At 40.3% G+C, this 24,990-nt stretch overlaps 1 protein-coding gene across 1 annotated transcript in view; it reads left to right on the plus strand.

Moving 5' to 3' along the window:
- Positions 1 to 20,383, plus strand: part of spire2 (spire-type actin nucleation factor 2) — a 49,228-nt gene extending 28,845 nt beyond the window's left edge. Inside the window, exons 8-15 of the mRNA XM_074676875.1 lie at positions 2,712 to 2,878; positions 4,090 to 4,312; positions 8,320 to 8,447; positions 8,988 to 9,125; positions 9,314 to 9,381; positions 12,127 to 12,154; positions 15,363 to 15,460; positions 19,061 to 20,383. Of these exons, the coding sequence (XP_074532976.1) occupies positions 2,712 to 2,878; positions 4,090 to 4,312; positions 8,320 to 8,447; positions 8,988 to 9,125; positions 9,314 to 9,381; positions 12,127 to 12,154; positions 15,363 to 15,460; positions 19,061 to 19,397 (1,187 nt within the window). The 3' untranslated portion in view covers positions 19,398 to 20,383. The remainder of the gene's footprint in view (positions 1 to 2,711; positions 2,879 to 4,089; positions 4,313 to 8,319; positions 8,448 to 8,987; positions 9,126 to 9,313; positions 9,382 to 12,126; positions 12,155 to 15,362; positions 15,461 to 19,060) is intronic.
- The last annotated feature ends 4,607 nt before the right edge of the window (positions 20,384 to 24,990 follow it).

Consider the following 24,990-nt stretch of genomic DNA (forward strand, 5'->3'; position numbering starts at 1 on the left):
CACGTTTGATAAATTAGGGCCCATGACTTTAATATCTCACAACAAGACGTGTTGGGATTTGTCAGCCAAATGTGGTTGTATTATGCCAAACATGAGAGTTCTACTAAAATAATAAAACATAAACTCCTGGTTAGATTACAGTTTTTTTTATGAGGTCTTATGAAAAATCAGCAGTCTGCCTTCTCTGCACCAAACACTCTTAAAAGTCTTTATCAAATTGGTCACACACTGTACAGTGCTGTGCTTTGATTCCTCAGAATTTCAACAATGTTTTCCAAAGTGTTTAAGTTTTTAAAGTATTTAAAGAGCAAACATTAAACTGAAAGTAAGTAGAGGTTAAAACAAGTATTGTTAATGACAGTTTTCAGCCCCAGTGTAAGAAAACACCAAAGGTCAGGACAACAACCTCCATAAACGGCAAGTGAATCCTGATCAGGAGACCACAGTGTTCTGCTGGAGTTACATCAGCTCTTCAGAGAGTGCTCCAACAACTCTCTGAAGAGCTGATAGGAAGCTGAGAGGTGTGTTGCTGAGTAGATTACATAGAGAATCAGAATAGTTGAGCCAGGATGAAACTGAAGCATGAAGAATCACCTCCATCTCTTCTCCAGACACAACAGGTCTGAGTCAGACTGTGTCTCTTAAAGTGAATTAATAAAACACTCTGCTGAACAATGATATATTTAAGGCTGGCGCTTCAGTCTGCGCTCTCTGTGTAGATTCAACTACAACCACTTCACCTCAAGCAGAGAGCTGTAGGAGGTAACACGTTTATTTTTTGTTTCATTCCTGGCTACGTTACATGATGCTACATGATGTTGTGGTGTCATGTTTCATGGATATTGACCAGAGAAGCTATTTGGAGATGACAGTGGATGTGTTTTGGTTGCGTCATGAAGAGATCAGCAAACACACAGAGTTAATAACACACAGTGACTGCGGGACAAGTTACTGTTTTTAAATGCCTGAGACTCAATTTATGAAAACAACAGAAAATCGTTTTACATGTTGTTCATGTTGTAGCGTTTTCCTTTGTGTTGATTGTTGGCGTGGTTCTGCTGTTTCCTTTTGCGAAGTGGCTTTTATTTGTCAATCCCCTGACACATAATAGCCTACTGGTCAGGTGAATGTGGCTCGTATCAGGTCTAATAAATCAGTTTACTTCAAATGAGACACAAACGCTTGATGAGGTTTCAGTTTTTGCAGTGTTTTGGCAGGCAGAACCAAACTTGTTTGAACAGCCAACTGTCAGGGTTCTCGTTGGGGCTGGAATGAGGGGTAGAGACAAAAAATGAACAGTTGGCCAACGAATAGGCCAAGCTGAAATGGACCCATGGGTCACCGGCTGTTGATTTATTTGTTCACTGAGAGTAACAATGGTGAGATGACACCAAACCATCAGATTTTTCACTGGGATTGACTAAAACAGTGGAAGAGTTGTACTGCATATCTAGTTGATACATTTCTACAGGTGTGTGTCTCTCTTTCTTTGATTGATTGATTGAAAATGTTTATTTTGAAAAATGTAACAGAAAATTAGACGCAAGAAAAAAACTAAAACAGAAGTTGAAACATAGAAACTTTGCAATTTTGCTAACAATGTAAGATGTAAGCAAAAACAAATAGTAAAATCACCAATCTAACTTCTTCTACATTTTTCAAAAAGGAGTGGAAAGATGTAAAACTTATCATTTTCCTACCCTTCTTCACTGTTAATCGACGAGTAAAAAAAAGAGAAATCCAGTCAGCTAAACTATGCCAAAAATATCAATTAAGACACATTGACATATATATGTACAAGCATATGCATACATAAAATATCATATCATATAATATAATATAATACAATATCATATCATACCATATAATATAATATAATATAATATAATATAATATAATATAATATAATATAATATAATATAATATGACATAATATAATATAATATAACATAATATAACATAATATAACATCATATAATATAATATAATATAATATAATATAATATAATATAGTATAATATAATATAACATCATATAATATCATATATAATATAATATAATATAACATCATATAATATAACATCATATAATATCATATAATTTCTTATAATATGAAATACCATACTGTTCCAAAGTTTAACTCCACAGACTGAAAGTGAAAATGTCCTAGTTGTTCTGACAGCAAGTCTCTTCAGATTAAAACCCCCATCACATCCCCTAAAAAGGTTTTGAATATTAGGACGTAGGTGTTTTGCCTTGAACATGAATGTTGTAGTTTGATATCCAATGATATCTGAAAATGTGAGGAGACTTGACCGCAAAAATAATGCGTTGGTGTGATCCAGATGAAGTAGGGGTAGTGAATGCAGTGGACATTTGTATGAGTTGCCACAAACCTCAGCACAGAAACTTCAAAAGGGTAAACCAGAGAACAGAACAGAGTACAAAGTGATTAATGATCCAGAACCTGTTCAACTTTGTTCAGTATTGAAATGCTCTTTGATGATTTCTTTAGTAAAGTATGAAATTGTTGGAGGGCTGTAGAGGGGCTACACTCCAACATTAATGGTTGAAATGAGCTGAACTCCAGTCTCACACAGAGCGCTGTGATGACGTGTTGGGACCATAATGCTGACAGAGTGTATTCCAGAGTCACTGCCCTCTCTGACTGGCTCGTTGTCTGACGCTGTTTGGTTTTTCTCCTCCCTCAGCGTTTGGCTCCATGCCCTGCCTGGCTCACACTTGTCCTTGTAATGTCAAATCCACCTCGTGCATTGACCTGTCCGTGTCCGAGTTTGGGCCCCGCCCGCCGTCCCGCCCTCGTGTCCTGCTCAAGGCTCCAACTCTGGCCGAGATGGAGGAGATGAACATCTCTGAGGTGAGGCGAGGCGCTGAGCAATAAGAGGGAATAACTGCACTCATTGTTGGTGTGTTACAGGGCTGATCACCTGCTGCACTGACTCACTGCTCCAGATGGTTCAGATGCCTCTGTGCTGATGGAGGAGAGGACATCCGTTCTGGATGAATCCCTCTTTCTCACTTATTTTGATAAAAGTCCTCAACAAACATTCTTCCTTTCTCTCTCCTCCTAGAAAATATTCACTTCATAGCTTATTTCTCACTGCAGGGCACTATGAAGCACATGGAAAGATGACTGAGGACCTTTTTGTTGCTGTGATTTTATTGAATTCCCTGAGCTCAGTGCATGACTGACAGAAACATGATGAATAGAGAAGAAACTAAATGACAGGAAAAAGTCAACATGGGGACAGTTTACAGAGCCGTGTGCGTACACACATCGTCAGATGTTCTACATGAGATGGAAGATCTAACGGCTGCGTCACCACACCAAACTTCCCTGAGGATCCCTGCAGTGTTTATCTCCCCTGTTCTATTTTAAGAAAATGCACCAGCTTTCTAATCTACCTGCCTAATCGGAAGAGGAAGAGGAGCAGTGGGTATTCAATCTTTAAATTCAACAATGCCAGAAGGTCTGAGAGGCCGTGCAGAGACTGTTAGACTAATGTGAGGGTAAGATCCTCTGAGAGGAGGGCATCGTCCACCTGTTCCACCTGCAGTCTCTGAGTGAGCAGCACATGTCGAGAAGTTTGGAGTTTGAATGAAGACAAAGGCTAACAAGAGTATACTAACACATGTTTAAAACATAACACCAGTGTACAGTTTGAAGTTTGACACCACCTTGTATGGAATGGGTGATAAGGGAACACCACTGACCTCTTTTGGTTTGACCTTTTGAAAAATAAACTTTTGGATCCAAGCTGGAGCTTTGTCAAAAAAAGGCAGGGTTCACTGAATAAGGCAGTACCATGTACGGGTTGTGTCATATGAGGATGCACTGGGATGAGCTGACTGTAAAATCTCACTGAGAAGCTGTGAGAAAGCATCAGCAAAAGCGGGTGTCCACCTGGTAGCCCCAGTCATGTGCTGGATCTCTTTTTCCATCAGGCTGATCCTTCTGTCAGTGGGGGACATGAGGAGTCTTGTCAGCAGAGGGTGTTAAGATAAGCGTTTGCTTCAAACTCAAGTCAAGCCTAACTTTGTCTGTTGTTAATGTTCTCCGTCCCTCAGGAGGAGGAGTCCCCAGACAGCAGTGAGCTGCGCAGGGCGGAGAGCTCGCCCACACCTTTGAAGAGAGATCGCTCTTTCTCCGAACACGACCTCGCCATGCTCCGCGGTGACATGCTCCCTTCACTCTCTGAGTCAGCCCACCTGGATGGGGAAGTCAGGCTGAGGGGGGAGAGGCCCCGGTCCAGGACTCTGACTGGCGCCGGGCCCCTTCCTTACTACAGAGGTCAGTGTGTGAATATGTCTTTCTTTGTCAGATCAACAGCTCCTTCATATTCAGATCGTTCTGGCATTAGTCTGTGAGTCACATTTCTGTTAAAATACGAGCAGAGCTGATGATTGAGTGTGACTGTTTGATTCACACATTCATGAGATGCCCGCTTTGGACTCATCAGTATTAAAAACCTGTTTAAAAATGTGCGGCTGCTCAGCTGAGGCTCTTCTGTTAGCTTTCAAAAAACATGTTATAGAATCAGAATAGGATGAAGACAAGCGAAGTTCAAAGAATAAATTAGCATAAAGTCTTAAAATGTGTCCTAAAAGCGGCTCAGTGAGTCAGTTATGGTCATTCAAAGTATCCTGCTGCTATTAGGGCACCGGATGGCATCCCTGTTGTGACAGCGGATGCGGATTTTTTCTCTCAATGTGAAGTCCCCCATCATTTCTTGTGTTTGAAGCTTCTCAGTTTATTCATTCAAAAATAAAGAAACATGAAGTGAAAATTCATTTGTGGTTTAGTTTTAGTGATTCTTCCTATGGATCTTTCTCCTCACAGACTTCCTGTTAAAGTTTTGGTTGATTCCATGGAGAAAATGGAGAAACCTGATAGTTTTGAGAGAAAATTATTTTTTTTAATTTCATGTTGGTCTGCAAGGAACAGAAGTGAGATCAGCAGCTGCACTTGTAATGAGAAGCTGCAGACAGCTCTGTGTGCAGCTTTAACTCTCCTCCCACAGAGGGCGACAGAGAGCTAGATCCAGAGTCAGCTGGCTGCTCTATTTTATCTTCATTTGTGAATCAATGAGCTGCAGACTGTAACATGGAGCAACATCACACTAAGATGAACAAACCAGAAGATCAACAAAATCATTGCAAATCTATATGGTAAGATCACATTACTATCATGAAATAAATAAAGGAAAAGTAAATGAATTAAAATGAAATCAAACATGATGAGATTATGTTGAAACAAATACTAAGGTTATAATACAGTTCAGGGCCTAAAAGAAATTTCACTGAATGAAAAGCCAGATTTAGAAGGAAGCCCTTCATTTTCCTTCGAAAAATACCAAGAAAGCAGCCATGTAAAGCTTTAAAAATAAGTAAATGAACTCAAAGTCACTTCTTAAAAAGGCAGGGAGACGGAGTGAAAAGAAGAGGGTTGTTGTAATCAGATTTATAATAACATTTTTAAACTCTAGCTGCAGCGTTTTCTGCAAGAGGCAATTTTTTTCTGAGACTTTTTGGCAAACCAGCTGGTGAAAAAAACATCAATTAGAAAATTCTGCGTCTTTCTGGGGTTTAAAAAAACTGACTTTAGCTGTACTTCTGAGATGATAAAAAAGTAATTAAGTACTAATAAGTAATTATTACGGAAGCGTATTGCATTCACTTGAAGAAAAAAAACTCAGGTTTTTCAGAGTAATTTATTCTTCGGTTTGTTTTTTGTGGTAATTAATTTTTTCTGATAAATATTTTTTTATTGGTTTGTTTGTTATAATTTTTTCTGTTTTTTTTCTGTTTTTTTTTCTATTTTTTAATGCCACATCTTCTTCTATTCCTCAAGTATTACATTGAACAATAGGCTTATATAAAATATAAGGATAAAGTCGAAAACATAACAACGGTATCATACCCTGTGTGTGGCTAATACCTTACTTTTATTGACCCGGTACAGACCGATAGAAAATTAAGGATAAGGCACATAGCCTATGTGCGGGACACAGGAGCTACCACACATCCACGGGAATCGTCTGCAGGTTGGGGGTTCTCACGGGATTTCGAAGTAGCTCGATACTTCAGGAAAAAAATTACTCCCAAAAACAGGAGGAAAAAATTACCACGAAAAACAGAAAAAAATATTCAAAAAACAAACCAATAAAAAATATTAATCAGAAAAACAAAATTAATTACCACAAAAAACAAACCGAAGAATAAGGTACTCTGGAAAACCAGAGTTGTTCTTTTTTTTCTTCAAGTGAATGCAATACGCTTCTGTAAATTATAACCCTATTAAAATGAGAAATAAGATCCAAATCTCAGTGTAAATGAACTCCAAGGTTTAACAATGTTGATTTGACCTGATGATGAGAACGACTCAGGATGGTTTCAGTCTGTCTCTGGCTGCTTTCGCTTGTTAAAAAAAAATCTGTCTTTCCTCCATTCTTACCAATCCATTCATTGAAATCAGAAACACAGGAAATGAAAGGTTGTGTACATCTGGGTCATGTGGTGAGGTATAGAAATATTTCTGATTATCATCTACAAATATTCCTAGCTAACATGGTAACGAGAAACAATACGACCAAGTGTGAGCATGTACAGGGAACATAGAAAAGGCAAAGAATGCTTCCTTGAGGAATTCCTGTCTCTGACTCACGAGCAGCAGGCTGACCAAGAAATGTTTGTTAAAGAGAGAAGAAGTGATTAAACAGTGATCAGAGACCATAGACTGTACATAGAGTGGACAGTGTGGCTCCGCCATTTATCATTGTACGGTTTTGAAGCCAAAATACCTCGTCACAGGCACCGCCATTGTAGCAGTTTGGAGCCAGAGTCTGCGCAGTAGAGTCTGTGAGGGATTCTGGGAGAATCTGAGTGGAGCTGGGTGACAAAAATAATATTTTTTTCTTTCGAGAGTCTAATCACTTATTGACTCTACCTCTACCCACATATTTTATAATCCACGAAAAAAAATACTCAAGAACTGCAGCTGTCAATCATCGTTAAACGTTACGTAAAGCCTTGTTTTTAACCTTTTATAACAAATGAAAATGAAACTTTTCAGAAAAAAGAGGACTTGAATGCAAGGCAGCCAAACGATATTTTCAAATCACCACAACAATCGGACGTGAGAAACATTTCTACGAGGAGTATTAATTTTCTAAAGTTTGACCACAGCCCATCTGGAATGACTGGAATGGCTGGAAAGACTGATTTTTTAACCTATACTGCAGCCAGCCACCAAGGGGAGCAGTTTTTGTGGAGACCTCACTTCGAGCCGAGCAAGCGGACGTCCATTTTTTTTTAGTCTATGTCAGAGACATTTCTCACATCTGTTCATGAAAGTTCACTCATACTACTTTGTGAGATGAATAGAAATGGGGTAAAAACTCTACATTTTGAGCTTTAAACTAATTCACTCGTTGACTATATTTCCCCACTGCTTCCAGTAACATCCTCAGATATTTCAGTGCTAAGCGCATTAAATTACTGTGGACTGGCTGAAATAAGAGTCCACTGAGATAAAGACCTCACGGCCCTGCTGACAGGGACCTGGCAGCAGTTTGATCTGCCATCAAGCTGTTGGAGTGTGTGATGGATTCTAATCAAATACAAAGATGTGCTGATTGAGTGTAACTCAGTAAAGCTAATGGGTTAGCCACAGGGACGGCGTTACCCGTTTGATGGCCATTAGCAGCCTGGCAGACTGACGTCTGTCCAAAGATCACGGTCTGAAAACAATCAGGGATGGAGATTTGTTTTGTTGTTCAGTCCTGTGCCCACAGAGGGCGCTCCAGCCTTCACTGTGTGGACAGGAGTCTGTGCGCTGCCATCGACAGCTGAAACAAATTATATCTGCTGATGATGTTTGCCCTTCTCCCTCTCAGTCTGTTTACGTTCCATTAGAGCCAAATTGACACCCTCCATTTGCAGGATGGAGGAGGCTCCCCGAGTGTGGTCCCTTTTAAACCCCCCTCCCACCGTCAGGGCCTCTGCTTGGCTCCTCTTTTAGATCCACCGCTGGGCAGGCCTCTCACTGTGATCTAAGTTACAGATGGAGCAGCATGGGCTCGACCTCTCTACTGGAATCAGATGAATAATACATGGCAGAGTGAGAGTCGATCAACGAGCGCTGAGAGATCAGAGACACAGCTGAGTGGAAGAGGCTGATGTGTTATTCATGGACCAGTTAGTCCAGGATCTGTGGCTGTCTCTGGTTCTGATTTGATCGGGTTTTGTTCCCTAAATAAACTCTCAGTTTTACTTCCGTTTTCATTTTTCAACCCTCAGCTTCTTTCCCTATTCACGGCTGGGTCCCGCCCTCTCCAGCTAGACTGTCTCTGAGCTCAGTGGACGAGAACACAGAGGCGTCAGGAACCAGGTCTAGCTCCAGAGCTGGAGACAAGAACCAGTGGATGGTGAGTGAGACTGAAGAAGATCAAGAGAAAAAATGAAAGAAAGCCATAAAGGGTCCTAAATAAAAACATTCTATTTTTTAAGTTTTCTTCAAGATGAACAGTTCAATTTACCCCAGTCTTGTGGGCAGAATCAGAACTTGGCGCCCTGTCTGCTATCAACTGACTGACCTGAGTTTAGATCAGCAGAAGTTTTAACAGGGTACTGAGGGAAATTATCCCATTATCTTGAAAAAATAAGACATGTTTTCTCAAGGTAACAAGAAAAACTAGGGTTTAAAGAGGGTCTTCACTGCACCTGTGGTTGGTGGGCCCTCATAATGAACGACGAGAAAATGAAATGTATTTAATTTTGACCTTTCATGGTTTTCATATTTTTTTTCAAAAGCAAAATAAATTATTTATATCAATGTCATCATTCTCATTATGAACATAAGTTAAGTTCCAGTCTTTCCATCTTTGTAATAGTTTAGATTTCAGCTTTTTCAAACCAAGTGTTTGTGTTGTGTGAATGAATGATCCTCTCTTCCTCTTGGTGTTCAGGAGGAGTTCAGTCACCCTGTGGAGAGTCTCGCCTTAACTGTGGATGAGGTCATCAATGTGCGCCGAGTTCTGGTCAAAGCAGAGATGGAGAAGTTCCTTCAGAGCAAAGAGCTCTACAACAACCTGAAAAGAGGAAGGGTAACAGACGGCAACTTCCCTCATCGCTCTTCCTCCCTGTACTAAATTTATTGTAAATCAACCTCTGTGTGTGTGTGTGTGTGTGTGTGTGTGTGTGTGTGTGTGTGTGTGTGTGTGTGTGTGTGTGTGTGTGTGTGTGTGTGTGTGTGTGTGTGTGTGTGTGTGTGTGTGTGTGTGTGTTTTCTCAGATTTGCTGTTGCTGCAGAGTGAAATTCCCTCTCTTCTCATGGCCGTCTACATGCTTACTGTGTAAAAGGTATCACAGGATTCTTTTACTTTTATTGAAAAAGTTACATTGTCAAACTTATATTGTTGATTTGATTGAACTGTAATTAATGCATGGGTGAAGATATGGGCAGATTCTTAAGTTGTTGAGCACTGGGGATGATATATGATGCATACACTAAGATGGAAATTGAAATGCATGGGGCTCTGCAGAAGGAAGAATAAGTCTGATCCTCTGGAAGTAGCTTCATTTATCACTGACGAGCTGAAGGGGCACAGAAGGCTCCTTAGATACGAGCTACACCAGTCCAACACTGACAAAAACGTGTCACATTATAACTCTCAAGTTTTTAAATTAAGAGCATAGAAGTAAATTGGAAGCTCTATATGAGCAGGTTAACTCGGTCTTTATTAACTGCCACCCAAGCTACCACGAACACACAAAGATTTCTACCTGGGTATTTGCGTTTTACTACAATAATGTCATAATTCAGTATCACAAAATAACTTGATAGTGTAGTATCATGTCATACTGTGAAATGTATCATGTTTAATACTGATACTGATACTGTTTTGTCTCTAGTGTTGCAGCAATACCTCTTTTTAGTTTAGCTAAGTTTAATTTAGTTTAGTTATTTTTGGTCACTTCAAACATGAAATATCATTTACAAACACCAAAGTGAGAAATTGCAAGTAAAACAAGTGTTACGTTAGTGTCTGCATTAATCCCAAACAATCAACAAAATAAAAAAAATAAACTAACAAAACAAGACCAAAAAAGGTGTAGACTGAAGTCTTTACTTATTTTGCCTACCCTATTCAGATTCAAAACTTACTCAGCTTCCTTTTGGTTGATATGAAATAATAATAATAATTCACATGTATCCAAAATCTTCCGTACAACTTCAACATCTTCACATGATCAATCAATCAATCAATCAATCAATCAATCAATCAATCAATCAATCAATCAATCAATCAATCAATCAATCAATCTTTATTTGTATAGTGCCAAATCACAACAAACATTATCTCAAGACACTTTACTAAAACAATTACAGGTCTAGACCCATAAATGTTAATAAAATTGTATTAGCAGAAACCCAACATCGAGACAAGATAAGGAGTCTCTTGTTAAACTTGAGGCTTAAGACAGAGTCGTCAGTTAGAATTTGTAAGAAGAAACAGTCTCAGTCACATCACCCTAAGACGCAGTTACAGACAGCATGCTCAGTGGTTTTGTCCTTGAGTTTGTAAAAAGTTTTGTCATGTCCGGATTCAGATAAAACTTTTTGAAATGTTTCTCTAAAGTCACAATATTTTTGAAGGGGTTGTAAGGAGTCAGAAAGTGAGCTTGCTCTATCCTAATCCACACTTTAAATTGAGATTATCAGCGCCAATAATTGGTTATTCCGATAGAATACTTTGTAGCTTTCCAGTAGGGTTGAGCGGGACCGGATTGATTTATGGCACATCCAAGTCTCTATGACAACCCCATGCCAGCTGAAGGGATTTAGAAGTGAGGAGATATAGATCTGTGTTTTTCTCTGCTGAAAACGATTTCTGTGATTAATTTTGTAGTGATGGTGGACACAGGAGCCTAACTGTCAGACAGAAAAAGACAGAAGAGCAGAAGAAAGATAAACAGGAGAGAGATACAGCCAGAGCTAAATGCTAACACAGGAGCTAAACTGTTTGTGCTAATGTTGATTCCAACCCACAGTCAGCAGTTATTCTGCAGTGGTCTGTTCAAACTTGAAAGTCTATCAATAAAATGAAGAGTGAGGTTACGTTAGCTCTGATTGGTAGATGACTGGCAGGACATAACCAGGATTTACTAACGTTACACATTACAGACATGTCTCAGAGCATGGAGCTGCTAGCGCTTTGTATGAATGGCTACTCAACTACTGTACGAACTGACAGTTTACTTGTGGTCACGTTAGCTTACGGACACACTGTAGCATTGGGCTGCTAGTAGTGCTGCATATAGCCAGCTACTGACGCACAGTACAACCTTCAAACATTTACTTGTCATGTTTCAAACAACAGTGTTACATAACTGTACTGATAAATATCTTACCTTCCAAAACAAACACTCGCCTAGTTAGAAGTGACATCTTTATGACAGTGTGCGTGAGACTCTGGGCCAGATGGTGGTGAGGCAGTCCACTTAAAATAAATCCTCCTCTTAGCATCTTTGAGACTTACTCAAATACAAACCCGCCAGTCTGAGGAGCTGTGAAGGTCTGCTGTGTTTCAAACCATCTTTTTGTGACAATAAAGTGTGTCACTCAAAGAGAGTGAAGGTACCTATGTGTTTGGTATTTATAAACATCAGTCTGAGCCTGTGAGTGGCAGAAAGTCAAACCTTTTATGTTGCACTTTTTACAGCGCCTGCTGCTGACTTACACAAGTTACTCAGACATTTCCAAAACCATTTGTTGGTATTAATCATCTGGAACCCCAAAAAAACATTAAATCAATATGAAAGGGAAGTCTGTCTGTAAATTTAGACATTTACTGTTTAACTTGGCATCTTTAGTATCCAAAACTGTTAAAGTGGAAAACCAAAAACCAATAATTCCTTTAAGGCAAACCACTTAATAGCTTTAATAACATTTATTAGCAACCAGTGAAACTCATGATGACTTTAACAAGTCTACACATGCTCTGTCCATTCAGAAAGCAATGATTTACTCAAATTCAGTCCTCCACTGTTCTTCTAGAAGTAGCTCTGAATGTTGATGATGTTAAGTTTTTCTTTCTCTTACAGGTCTGTGTGCAGCTCCTGCAGTGCAAAGGTAACTTTAACAGGTTTTGAAATGTCAAAAGCTTTTTAAATTCTTTGTAAAATGTGACTCTGTGCTTGTTTTACTCTCTAAAATGTGCTGACAGTGAACTCAAATTGATTTTATATTTTTTTGTTTATGAAATGAATTTTGGATGAATTTCTGTTCATGTGCCCTTCTTTTTTTCTTTTGCTGGTTTGATTTGTTTCCTTGGTCTCAGGCCGTGTGAGTCGGTGCTCTTCATGTTTAGGCTGTTTGGACTTTGTGTGTGTTGTCAGTGTTTGTGTGTTCTTAATCACTGGTGCAACATCATTTTAGTTTGTACAGTGTTGATTCTGCAATTTGTGCTTTTTGTAAGATTTTACACTGATCACCCACAACACTATGACCAGCTGCTGACACTGTGTCAGACACCCTCAGACCATGTCCAGGGTAAAAACAGCTCTGACCTGAGGAGATATGGACTCCTCTAGACCACTGAAGGTGTGCTGAGGTATCTGGCACAAAGAAACTCTGAACAAATTTTTCAAATCTGCAATGTAGAGGTGTGGAAAAAATATCAATATGCTGATATAGCCAGATACTTTGACCTGTGATAAAATATTGATATTTCAACTCTTAATCTTGAGATTTATGTTAAAATGAAAATTTATATTTGGAGTTGGAAGTAAATACATGTTCTGCACCTCCGCCATGGTAAATAGTGTTAAAGAGTTACTTCACTGTATGTTGCCCATAAACTGTATAATAAATATAATCTTAAAGTATATTTAAAATATTTTATTCCTAAACTTGATGATGTGGGTTTTGATGCTGTAAAAATCAATGTTTTCTCTCTATCTTTGGGTCAGTTAGTTTAAAATCATTTGAGGTTTATTTTTTACAGTGTATTAGACTGATAAAATAATAATCATAGTCATGTTTTGTGCAATATTATATTTTTATGAGTAACATTGGTTACACCAAGTGACATTTATCAATTTTGCCGATTGAACACATCTTTCAGCCAATCATTTCTTTGTAACATAAGTTTAATGTCACAGAAGTTTAAATGACAAACTTCTTGCACTTTATGTTTTTAAGTTAAGTGTATGTATGAAACACTGCATTGGACTTTCATTATTTTGTTCATTATTTATCGTGAGCTTCTTGCCAATACTCATCCCTATTGCAATGTCCTTTTTTGTCCAGCACATCCCAGCGATGCTTGACTGGACTGAGATCTGGGAATCTAGAGCCCAGGTCAGCACTGTTGTGTGTCCCCCCTCCACTCTCTTTGTCCTAATATGGTCCAGTCGATGCCCAGTAGTTTGAACTCCAGTCCCTCTTCTGTTGGCTCAATCTTCTGTGTGATCCTTGGCTCTGCCCTCTCATTCTAGTCACACAACAAATCTGTCACCAAATCTGCCTACTATCACCCCTAAAACACCACACCACCACTGTCAGATCCCACGCCTCAGACCCTCACAGATCTAAGCTGCAGGGTTCTCACTCACACCAAGCCCTGGCAGCACCCCTCCATTCTGACCCACCTCCTCTGGCTCCCTGTCAAGTTCAGGATCACCTATAACTCCTCTATGCCCTCGACCCCCAATACCTGTCTATCCTCCTTCATCCTGGAAACTACAGTCTTCTGACATAGGAAATGGGTCTCCTCCCCATACCCTGTACTAAACTGCAGACTTCCAGATGTGGAAGCCCCTCTTCGCTGGAACTGTCTCCCACCTGAAGCGCCCCCATCCCTGGACACGACAGCCCTCGTTACACACCTGTTCTTCAAAGCTTTTACTCACTTGTTAGTTTGGTCCCCTTCTCTTCCCCTTCTTGACCCTGAAAACCATCCTTGGGTGTTTTGAAAGACACTACTTTATTATTTTTTATTTCTTTCTTTATTTTTTTATGCAGACCAGTCTTTACTTTACCAAATGCATCATTGAGGCTTTGCTGCCCGTGATTCTGTGACCAGTTGAACAGTTTTACCCCATTGGACCTCTTTAAGTTGGAAACACCCCACAAGAGCTGCAGTTTTAAAGTGATACTCTGGGATGGAACAAGTTGGGTCCTATCACAAGGTTTAGGGCAGAAATTACCCCTACAGCAGTGATTTTGTGCAGCAGAAGCCCAGAGCGCTCGCACCAAACACCCCCTCCCTGCTTCTCTGCACTCAGACGGGGCCATATTTTACTTGACCAAAAACGCAAATAAACGGACTCTCACCTAAAAAATTTGATATCGGTCTGCATTCACGCTTTATTTAGAGAATTTTCAGCGTGTTACTTTCACACAAAGACACCGCTAAGTAAGGCTCTAGTTCTCATCGTGGCGTAAAGCGGCGCTACCTCCACTGCAGAGCCACAGCTGGCTACGAGGCGCTCACCGCTTAGTGTATCAGTCAGCACGCACGGCGTGCCAGATATAAACAAAAGATTTTTTCGGTGGGAGTCCGTTTATTTGTGTTTTTGGTCAAGTAAAATATGGCCCCGTCTGAGTGCAGAGGAAACCAGCAGAGGAGCAGGGAGGGGGTGTTTGGTGTGAGCACTCTGGGCTTCTGCAGCACAAAAACACTGCTGTAGGGGTAATTTCTGCCCTAAACCTTGTGATAGGACCCAACTTGTTCCATCCCAGAGTATCACTTTAAGATGCTTTAACAGTATTCAAGCCCAAGGGTTTCTAAAGTTTTCAGCCTGTGATTAACTAAATAGCAGTGCTGGAGACTGAAAGACAAAAAAAACATAAAAAAAATACTTAATTCAGCTGATGGGTGTAAAATTAGATTCCCTATGAGCACATATTGGTGTGTTTCATAAATGCAGCTGCTTCCAGTGATACCGTCCTTTTTCTGGTTTAGTCACCTCGGGGTCGTGAACAAAGAAATGTGGAAAAAAGAGCAAACATCTTCTCGCTGTATTGTTTTATAAAAACCTTATCCTGTGCTTTTGTTTATATTTTTATAATAATGGATGATATAGAAAGTTTTTGGCAGAAAAGAAATCACCAGTAATGTTTTCTTTTGCAGTCAGTGGTCATTAGTGTCTTGAGTGATCAGTGTATGGTCAGTGTGATGTGTTGTGGGAGTTTGGAGTCTCAGTGTTTGGATGTTTTATAATACTTTGATGAAAGTATTTTTGTGGTCAAGTCTGCTCTCAGAGTTCACGTCTCTCATCTTTTCTTTTCTCCGTGTCCGTGTTTTCTCTTTGTGATGTCACTTCCTGTGCTGCAGATGAAAATCCCCTCAAAGAAGATGGCCCATATTCCCGTGTACACTGTCGGCTTCCACAGCACTCCAAAGAGCCATGGACACAAAAGCCACGTTTATAAGTGAGTTTATAAGTTACGCACATGTGTGAGTGAGCAAAATACAAACAGATAGTGCGTCCCAAATCGCATACTTCCATACTCAAATACTCAAAATTTTGAGTATACTGCGTCAAAATGAAAAACAGTATGCATAGTATGCGAGAAATGAGTATGCAAAAGTACCAGGATGATGTACTCAAATCGTCCCGGATTTTGAGTATGCAGCTGTGGACACTTCACGCACTCATTTCCTCCTCTGGCAGCAATGTATAAATGTAACTTATTGATGTTGTTTTTTACACGTGTTGTTTCCACCAAGCACCATCAGCTGTTGACGTTGTGTATGTGGTGTAACTTGTTTTTGTTTGTTTTGTTCAGCGAATGATAGGCTATGCCAGTGTTTCTCAAATCTGGTCCTGGGGACCCCCTGCCCTGCATGTTTTAGATGTTACCCCACTCCAGCACACCTGATTCAAATGATTAGCTCGTCATCAAGCTCTGCTCGAGCCTGATAACGAGCCATTCATTTGAATCAGGTGTGCTGGAGTGAGGTAACATCTAAAACATGCAGGGCAGGGGGTCCCCAGGACCAGGATTGAGAAACACTGGGCTATGCTAATGCTAGTTGAGCTAACAGCTATCTCAAATGCCAAAGTTCATTGGGCTAACAGTTACCGGGGCCCTAGCATTACCCAGTGAACCAGGTAAATATAACAACAAGCGGGTTAGACCCTGCACAGTGAATACATGACCAGAAGCACCACTGAGACATTTAATTTGTGGATGTATTTTAACTGCCGCAGCGCCCCGCGTAGCTCTCTTGGTAGCCTCAGTCAGCTGCACCGACCCCCATTAATAAACTCTACACCGCTGATCGTGTTATTAGCTGTGTTTAATATACTACTGAAAAGGCTTTGAAAATTTGCTGGCAAATAGTGGCGGTGTTTGGTGGAAACGCGCTGGAAGCCAGTCACAATTAGACGTAGAAGAAGAAGAGGTCGACACCATGTCGTCACTCCCGGTAAGTACGGCACTCGGCAGTATGCGATTTGGGACAGCACTACACCCTCAAAATTTGCGCAGCCAGTGAGTATGTGGTATGTTTAGTACACTCAATTTGAAAATTTTGAGTACACAGTATGGAAGTATGCGATTTGGGACACACTAAATGACTCAGACTGAAAGATCTGTACTAGACAGGCAACCCCCTCACACCTTTATTCAGTCACAAACTGTTTTCCATTCATCTTTCCCAGGGGCTGAGTGCTCTTTGTAAATACACAATATCCAAATTAAGCTTTCTTTGAGCTGAAATGTTGATACGCTTTCTCTAACTTTAATTTTTCAGGCATCCTATCAAAAATGTGCGAGACATAAGAATGTAACAAAACTCAAAATCATAAATTTTCTTCTGGGTCTTCTGGAGTTGTCAGAAGCATGTGGCACATCTTAAGTATGAAAGGATAGATCTTGATTTAAAAACGAGACATAAAAACATCACTGTGAACTGATCCTCTCAGCCAAATATTCACACATGCTGCAAAACAAAACAAAACAAAAAAAGATCTCAACTGCAAAAGTTCAAACAAGGTGAGCTGACTTGACATTTGGACGCACACCCAGCTCTTCCAGCTCGTGACTTTAAGACCCAGTTTCCCCACAGCTCTTTCAGCCAATCATGATGAATCCTATCCAAGCTCAGGACAGCCGCCCACGCCAGGTCACGGACACGGGTTAGATCTATTTAAGTCTGCCTGCCCCTCACTGCCTCCTGCTGCTAACGGCTAACCTGCTCCAGCCTAAGCTGATCCAGTTGTGTGTCTGCCTCAACCAATCACAGATTGCTGCTCAATCCAATCAGCCCCTCCCATCATTGTTATGTAATCAGTCCTGTGCCTGTTCTGAGGCCTCTAAGCAGCCATTATGTAATAATTACCCAGCTGTCATTAATAACCTCACTCCTTGTGTCTGTGTGGAGCTAGAGATTAAAATGAGACAGAGAGAAGGTGTAAACACGCAGAGTCTTTGCTGATTTAGTATTTAACACCTGCCTGTTATCTCCACTCCTTGCATAGTGGGTTTCATTCAGGAAAGACATGATTCGATCAAAACAGATGGCCTTAATCTTTTAATTAGTGACTACAATGACCCCCTGAGCACGTCCTTTTTTACATAACACCACTGATCTTGTTGTGTTTCATTTAAATACGCTGAGAGAAGCAAAAAGAGGAAGATGATCAGCTGCACTGTGACAATTGGGAGTGTGAACAGTCACGTTTAATCAGTTCTATGTTTTAAACTGATGCCACCAGAGATATATTAGAGTATAAGTGGCACATAAACTAATATACCTTCAAGATGCGCACGCATTTTGGCAACAAAAGTGGTGTTTTGCTCCGTTCAGATGAGTTGGTGTTCTTCAAACTATAAGCAGCATAAAAACGTCTGGTTGTTCTGTGGCCGGTCATCAGTAATGATGGTCCACTGTCGACTCAAGTCCTGCTGAATTCTAACACGAGGACAACTCTTACAGAGCAACCAGTGTTTTGGAGTGAAGAGTGACCGTGCTAACTGGAGACCTTCAGCCAAATGTGTCAGTGACTCTCAGCTGACAGTCAGCAGTTAAAAGGGTCACACTTTACACCAAAACACCAAAGCCAGTCATTAGATGTGTCTTTGTATCAGCCTCAGCCTTAACCAGCTCTGACTGTAAATAAGTGAATTAACTGATGAAACTCTGAATCCAGTTTTTACTTTGTGGAGTTCATGAGAAAGTTGGTTTGGAGCTGAGGTTATGACCAAATACAACACTTAGGACTCAACATAGAGAGTTAATAAAAAGAGGAAGTTTAAATGATGATCAAACTATCAAACTAATAGCTATAGAGATGGGTAGCTTTCACTTCTGAAACAATACAGCACCGATGCCTGGTACCTGGCAATCGGTACCAGTACTCATTCAACAGTACCAATTCCCGGTACTTTTGTGTATTTATGTGGTCATGAATATTAATTTGTTTGACAATAAAATGTCAAAGGTTTTTAATTGAACATATCAATTTTTAAATATGTAAACTTGAAATGCTGTGTTCATGTCCAGTGTGGAGAATCACCCACTCTTCCACTCCCTCACTGTCACAAGGATGCGTTTAGGTACCTTTACATGGTACCTTTTGATTTTATGTGAGTCTGTACTACCGATGGAATTTGTTTGGTACCTACAAAAGTATCTAATTCGGTACCCATCCCTTATGAGCTATGATAACTAACAATGCTAAGAGACAAAACCATTATTATCATGATATGTTTGGTGCAGTTCTCTGTCTGAACATACTTTTCAGAGTCAGTGGTCTGTGTGCTCGTCTGGTTTTGCAGGGTTTTAGACTTCTTAAAATAACTTTTCAGAAATCTTTCTGTTTTTAATGGAATTATAAGCTGGCAGTTAAAACTTATTTTTCTGCCTTTAACCAACAATGGTTTGAAATGGTTTGAGTAATGACCCGTTTGCCTCAGTAATAACAGAACAACTTGATTGCATCAGCTGTTATCTCGACCCTGTGCTGCTTGTCTTCAAGAGTAACAAAATGTAAACCTGTCCAAACCGTCCTCCCCCCTCTGCAGATCTCTGCGCAGCTTAACCCGCCGCTCGGTGGAGGAGGAGTTCCCCCACTTATACGCACACGGCTGCACGCTGCGCGACATCTGCGCTGAATGCACCAAATTTGTGGCTGATGTCATTTCCTCCAGCCGGCGGAGCCTGGACATCCTAAACAACACTCCAAAGAGGGAAGCTAAACCTGCTGCTGCTGCTCCTCAGAGACCACAGCTGCAGCGTCAGTCCAACCTGGAGATCGGTCCCCAGATCCCTCCCCAGCACCTTCACCAACAGCTGCTTGGATCATCATCGTCCCAGTCGCCTCAGCTCCATCATAAGACCATCAACAATGTGAACCAATGAACAGTCGAACTGATATCTTATCCCTTCTCTGCACACACACACAGTCATACACACCCGCACACACACTCCTTGTGCTCACAAAAAAAGTAGGGGTCTTAAAGGGTTTCAAGCGCTGACACATCAGATATAAATGAGGATAAATGAGAGCTTCTGATCCAGTAAAAGTCCTTCTTTAAGGAGCATTAAATGCATTCTTGTGCTTTGTTGATAATGCTTTTCTGGAGCTGCAAGAACCTTTTTAGTAAGAGACACAAAACCACCACCGTCTCACCCATCATCCACTTACCAACTTCATCACACACGCACGCACACACTGCACATGCACAGCACCTCTCAGTCACATTAAAGGTTTCAGTAGGAAGCAGCTGTGTGTGTATCTGCTGTGTTTGCAGCACCATGACTTCCCCTCATGCTGCTCACAGCTGCTGGGAAGCAGCACGAGGCGGCCAGAGGGCAGATGAGGAGAGCACGGGTGGTTTGGGGAGTAAACACTGTGAGAGTGAAGGTGGAGGGTCGTCAGGTGGTGGTGGTGGTTGAAGAAGGGTGAAAGCTGCACAGCATAGAGTAAACATGTAACCCTTAGCATTTTAGCTCTCTGTGGTTGCCTTGTTTGTCATGAATGTAATTTAGAGATCCAGAAACAGAGCTGTAAAGTTATAAACTCATACACAGCATAGGAACATTTATTTTTCAGCATCTAAAAAGGGATTTATAACAAGCAGCTGCTGCATAATGAGGCCTCTTTTGCATTTTAGATATGCTTGTAAAGTCCCAGGCACAGCTGGAAGGGGTGCGATAGCGGCGACACTGTGAATGTAACCAGGTAAAGCTGCGCCTTTAACTGCTGCAGCATGATGATGATGATGCTGAACTGAAGCGAGCAGATGAACTCCCGCCTCTCACTCCCCATAGACGCTTGCAATCTGCTCTGGTTTTGTAAACACAAAGTAAACTTCAACTGCAATAAAATGTAATGACAAACACAACGAGTGCTGCGTCTGCAACTTTTACTCTTCACTCTGTGGAGCTTTTGTGGTCACACAGATGCACTTAATATATTCTTTCTATTTTTTGTTACAATCCTTCCTCACAATATTTCTGCTGCAGTTTTCCCTCCAGCATCAGGCTCTGGTTGGAAGCTCAAATGCTTAAACATCAAATCTTTGGACAGCCACACCTCAAAAGTTGTCCCCTGTGAAATAATGATTTTAAAGTGTGTTTTTTAGCCAGCAGGTGGCTGAATGCTGGCTTAAGCTAAGTTTTGATATTAACCAATTATCAACGGCCTGGCTCCTCCCCCTCATGCTGCTACACCAGCCTGCTCACGCACTGCAGTGGGATGGGATAACACTCTTCAATCCACATTTGTCATAAGTCAGCCAACGTGGTTGTGTTGGTCAGGAGCAGGATGCCAAAGCCACAAGTGTTCAATAGGGTTGAAGTCAGGACAGCTGGATTACATCCTCTGCATTCCCAAATCCTGGAGGTAGTCTCTGAGGAAGCCTGCTCTGTGAGGAGAGTGTTGTCATCAATCGGATAAGGAACTGCCACTGCTTGTAGCCTTGTTTTTCCAGTGAGGGGGCTGTCGCCTCACACATCACACTGCCTCTGTCAGAAGATGTTGAAGAAACCTGGAACACCAGCTTCAAGTTGCTCTATTGCTCAGGCCTGATCCAGATCAGTCAAACATGGCATGTCCATTCTTAAAGCACCGCTGTAGCATGCTCACATGGGGCACCTGATAAACAGCAGCTGGGGTCTCCCAAACCTCAATACAAGAGTCTTTATCCAAAGCAGAAGAGGCTGTATGGAATTGAAAGGGAAAATGTTTTTTAGTAGATTTTTTTTATGGGAACAACCCACATACTCAGCTCTGCTGCTCATTCTGGAAATACATGTTTCATGCTCCTTTTGAAAGGGAAACCAACAGGCTTTACAAGGAAATAAGATTTATTGCCAAGAAGCATTGTTATGACAAAGAAATAATCTACCAAACACAGATTGCCTTACTTTTTGTGCTAAATTTAAAATGACCTACATACTCTCCAAATCACTTCACCAGAAGATTGTGGTGAAATCAGAAACCAGCACAAAGAAAGATTTATTCATTTATTTATTTAAAACTTTCCATTCACCTTTTGAGACAAGAGTGGATTCAGGTTTTTATCACACATTTCATCTATTTGCACAACAAACAGTGGATTTTATGCTTGTCTTGTAATAATATCACAAACAATGTTTATAACGGATCTAGTCGCCTTTTTATTGGGCCTAGTCAGTTAAACTAGTGACTAATGAAAAAACAGCAGGTAGTCCACTGTGTGCAGTTTATTTGTTGGAGATTCAAAATACAGGGTCCTCATGTACGACTTGTTTTGGTTTTTTTTATTTTGTGTGTATTCTGGCTTGTTTCAATAGCTGGATATTTCTGCAGGTCTCTGATCTTTATTCTGAAAAGAGCTTTTCAACAAAGGCTCTAACAGTCATTTAGAGTCATTTTATGGGAAAATAAACTGAGGTAAAATGACGATAGGTGAAATGTTCACAGGTGTCTCTGCTGATGGTGACCACAGGATTATTTACAAGGCAAGGCAAGTTTATTTATTTAAACATTTCAGCAAGGCAATTCAAGGTGCTTTACAGAGAAAACATACGAAAAGATAACATCTAAAACTCAAATTAAATTCAGATTTTAGAAATATTAAAATACACTAAAAGAGGTAAAACAAAAAAACAAACAAACAAAAAAAAGATTTTATGATGTAAGCATAAAAGTAATGTAATAAAAGGCAGCTGTAAAAAGGTGAGTCCTGAACCTGGATTTAAAGGAGCAGAGGGTTTCAGCAGACCTGCTGTCCTTTAGCTGTTTGTTCCAGATATTTGGAACATAGAAGCTGATTGCTGCTTTTCCGTGTTTGGTTCTGACTCTTGGGACTGAAGACAGACCTGATCCAGATGACATGAGTGGTCTTAATGGTTCATGGTACTGGATTAGAAGATCATTGATATATTTTTGCTCTAATCCATTCATTGCTTTGTAAACCAACAGGAGTGTTTTAAATTATATCCTCAAACAAACAGGGCCAGTGTAAAGGTTAACAAGGGTTACACACCAAGAAACCAAGAGGCGTTGGAATCCTAGGGTTTACTGTGATCACTGGCTATTGTTTTTATGTGTGTGTTAATATTCACGAACAGAGTGTTAATCATTATATGTAATGACGTGAAAAGCACTGATTCATACCAAATCTCAAAGTGGATTTCTCTCTTTGAAATGAAATTTGAAACGGCTGTTGAAAGGCAAGAGGTAAACTACTTTTTTACATAAACAAACCTTACCTGTTACATGGAAAACGTTATGTGACGCTAACAAATCATTTTACTGAAGTTTGGATGTGGCTTGTTCACAGCTGAATCGCCTCTTCTTTAACACAGCCTACTAACATTTAGAAAGAGAGTTTTGAAAAACAAGCACTGTCCCAATAGTTGGCTGCTAAACAGTTTAGGGTCTGCTTTGCTGCTTTTTTTGGTTTAATGATAGTTGCATTCAGCTGCTGAAAGTCAGAACTGAAGGCAGGTCAGTTTGGCACAGGAGCTATTGTGTTATTTGTGCAGAATGTTGTTTTGCTTCTATGTGTGAGGTCTTAACAGAGAAAGGCATTGTCTGGGTACCAGCTCATGTTGTTCCTGAACTTGTATACACTGCTCAGCATTGCCCAAAAGCTGCCCATGCAATGAGTTCTTGTCTGTTGCTGTGCAATATAAGAGCTTTGAACTGTGCTCTGGTGACAATCCAGGTGGTCCCTCTATATTAAAATACATAAACACTGATCATATTGTAAATTTCCTTTCATAGAGCTAAATCTAACTCCAGACAATCTTCATTTTTGTTGCTTTAGCTCTGGTATGATAGTCAAGGCTCAAGCAGCAGTATCTGACACAACTCAAACACTGGATAAACTTAAGCAGGCTTTGAGCACAGTCAGTGGATCCATAATGCTCTTTGGTCTATCATGCCCCGCCTCGATTATCATAAATAAATAATCTACAGGTCTTCATGTCGATTGGCTGCCTCCGCCTGACATGAGGCTCAGAGTTCCCTCTCTGGACACACAAGCATGGTGAAGAAAAGAGGCACTAGATGCAATGAAACAGGAAGAGGAAGGATTATTCTTTCACAATAAATTATGAAATGTGTCTATGCCCACTGAAGCTGTGATTCTGCTGCAGAAACCTAATTCCAGCTCTCAGGGTCCAGGGACATAACTCCAAACCCACAAAAATCCCTGTTGGAGGACGGACTTTTTCAAAAGTGCCACAGTTTAAGATAAAGGCTTGCAGCACATACGTCAATGAGGGTTCTTTATACCAGGGGCTCCCAAACGTTTCTATGTTAAGGCCCCCAAACAGCTTTTGTTTCTAGCTGGGGACCCCTTACCAAACCAACAGACTTTAAAATATGTCAAGAAATGCCATCTTTAGGATTTTTTTTTTACAACTTTATTTTCACTTTTCAATGATTAATTTAGAACAGGAAATTATTAACAAACAAAAGCCAGACTCACACAAGTAGGTTGTTGCAAAGAGGAGAAGGCATTTCAGGGCTCTGTCAGCCAAGGTGGGAGACTCCTTTCTTACATAGAGTCAGTAGTTAGACAGGGAAAGAGCCTCGAAGTTCACTTTAGTTTTTTAGATAGATTTATAACAGGCTCAAACTGCCAGATTGACACGGATGACGACGTCATGCCAAAGTTGCAGCGGTCACGCGAGGTGCAGTTAGGTGCAGTTGGAAACGTGAACCCAACGATTATGGCAATTATATGTTCAGGACATAAGGTTGTTAAAAAAAATAAAATCTATGTATCAATAAATAAATTGTAAATCGTTTTCTAAAAAAATACTATTCAAATTCCTTTTTTTTTCTTTCTCTCAATTTTCCTGGGCCTCCCTTGTGCTCCCGTGTGGCCTCCTAAGTGGGCCACGCCCCCCACTTTGGAAACCCCTGGGCTGTACAACTTGTTATATCATCCAATTGTTCTAATATGAGTTCAGCAAAGGAAGGGTTTTTAAGAAGAGAAAAATATTCCAATATATTCATGTCAATCTATCTATCTATCTATCTATCTATCTATCTATCTATCTATCTATCTATCTATCTATCTATCTATCTATCTATCTATCTATCTATCTATCTATCTATCTAAATAAAACTTTCTGTGGATGTATACCTTTTCTCTACTTGTGTCTGAACAGTTTTTAAAGACTGTACAATATATAGATGTAGTGTCCAAATCACCCGTCTGTTTCTGTTGGGATGATAGAGCCCATGTTGTTAATAGCCTTACTTTGCTCTGTCTGGATGAGTCAAGACAGGTGCCCACCTGACTGTCAAGTAAACATTGATGGATTGATAAATTGTAGTTATTTCTTATAGAAGATGATGTATTTGTTTGTGTCATTATCTATTACATTTAGACATTATTTCTGCAATTCAGATTGAGTGAAATTCTCTGCTTTTCCTTCGTCTAGATGTCACTGTCTGGAGATTACTGTCATCAGCTTTATTTTGAAAGGTATAACCGGATGTCTTCTT

Source organism: Halichoeres trimaculatus, unplaced genomic scaffold (assembly GCF_033239565.1).
Source record: "Halichoeres trimaculatus isolate MK-OKI-2021-1 unplaced genomic scaffold, fHalTri1.1 fHalTri1_scaffold_10, whole genome shotgun sequence".
Taxonomy (NCBI): domain Eukaryota; kingdom Metazoa; phylum Chordata; class Actinopteri; order Labriformes; family Labridae; genus Halichoeres; species Halichoeres trimaculatus.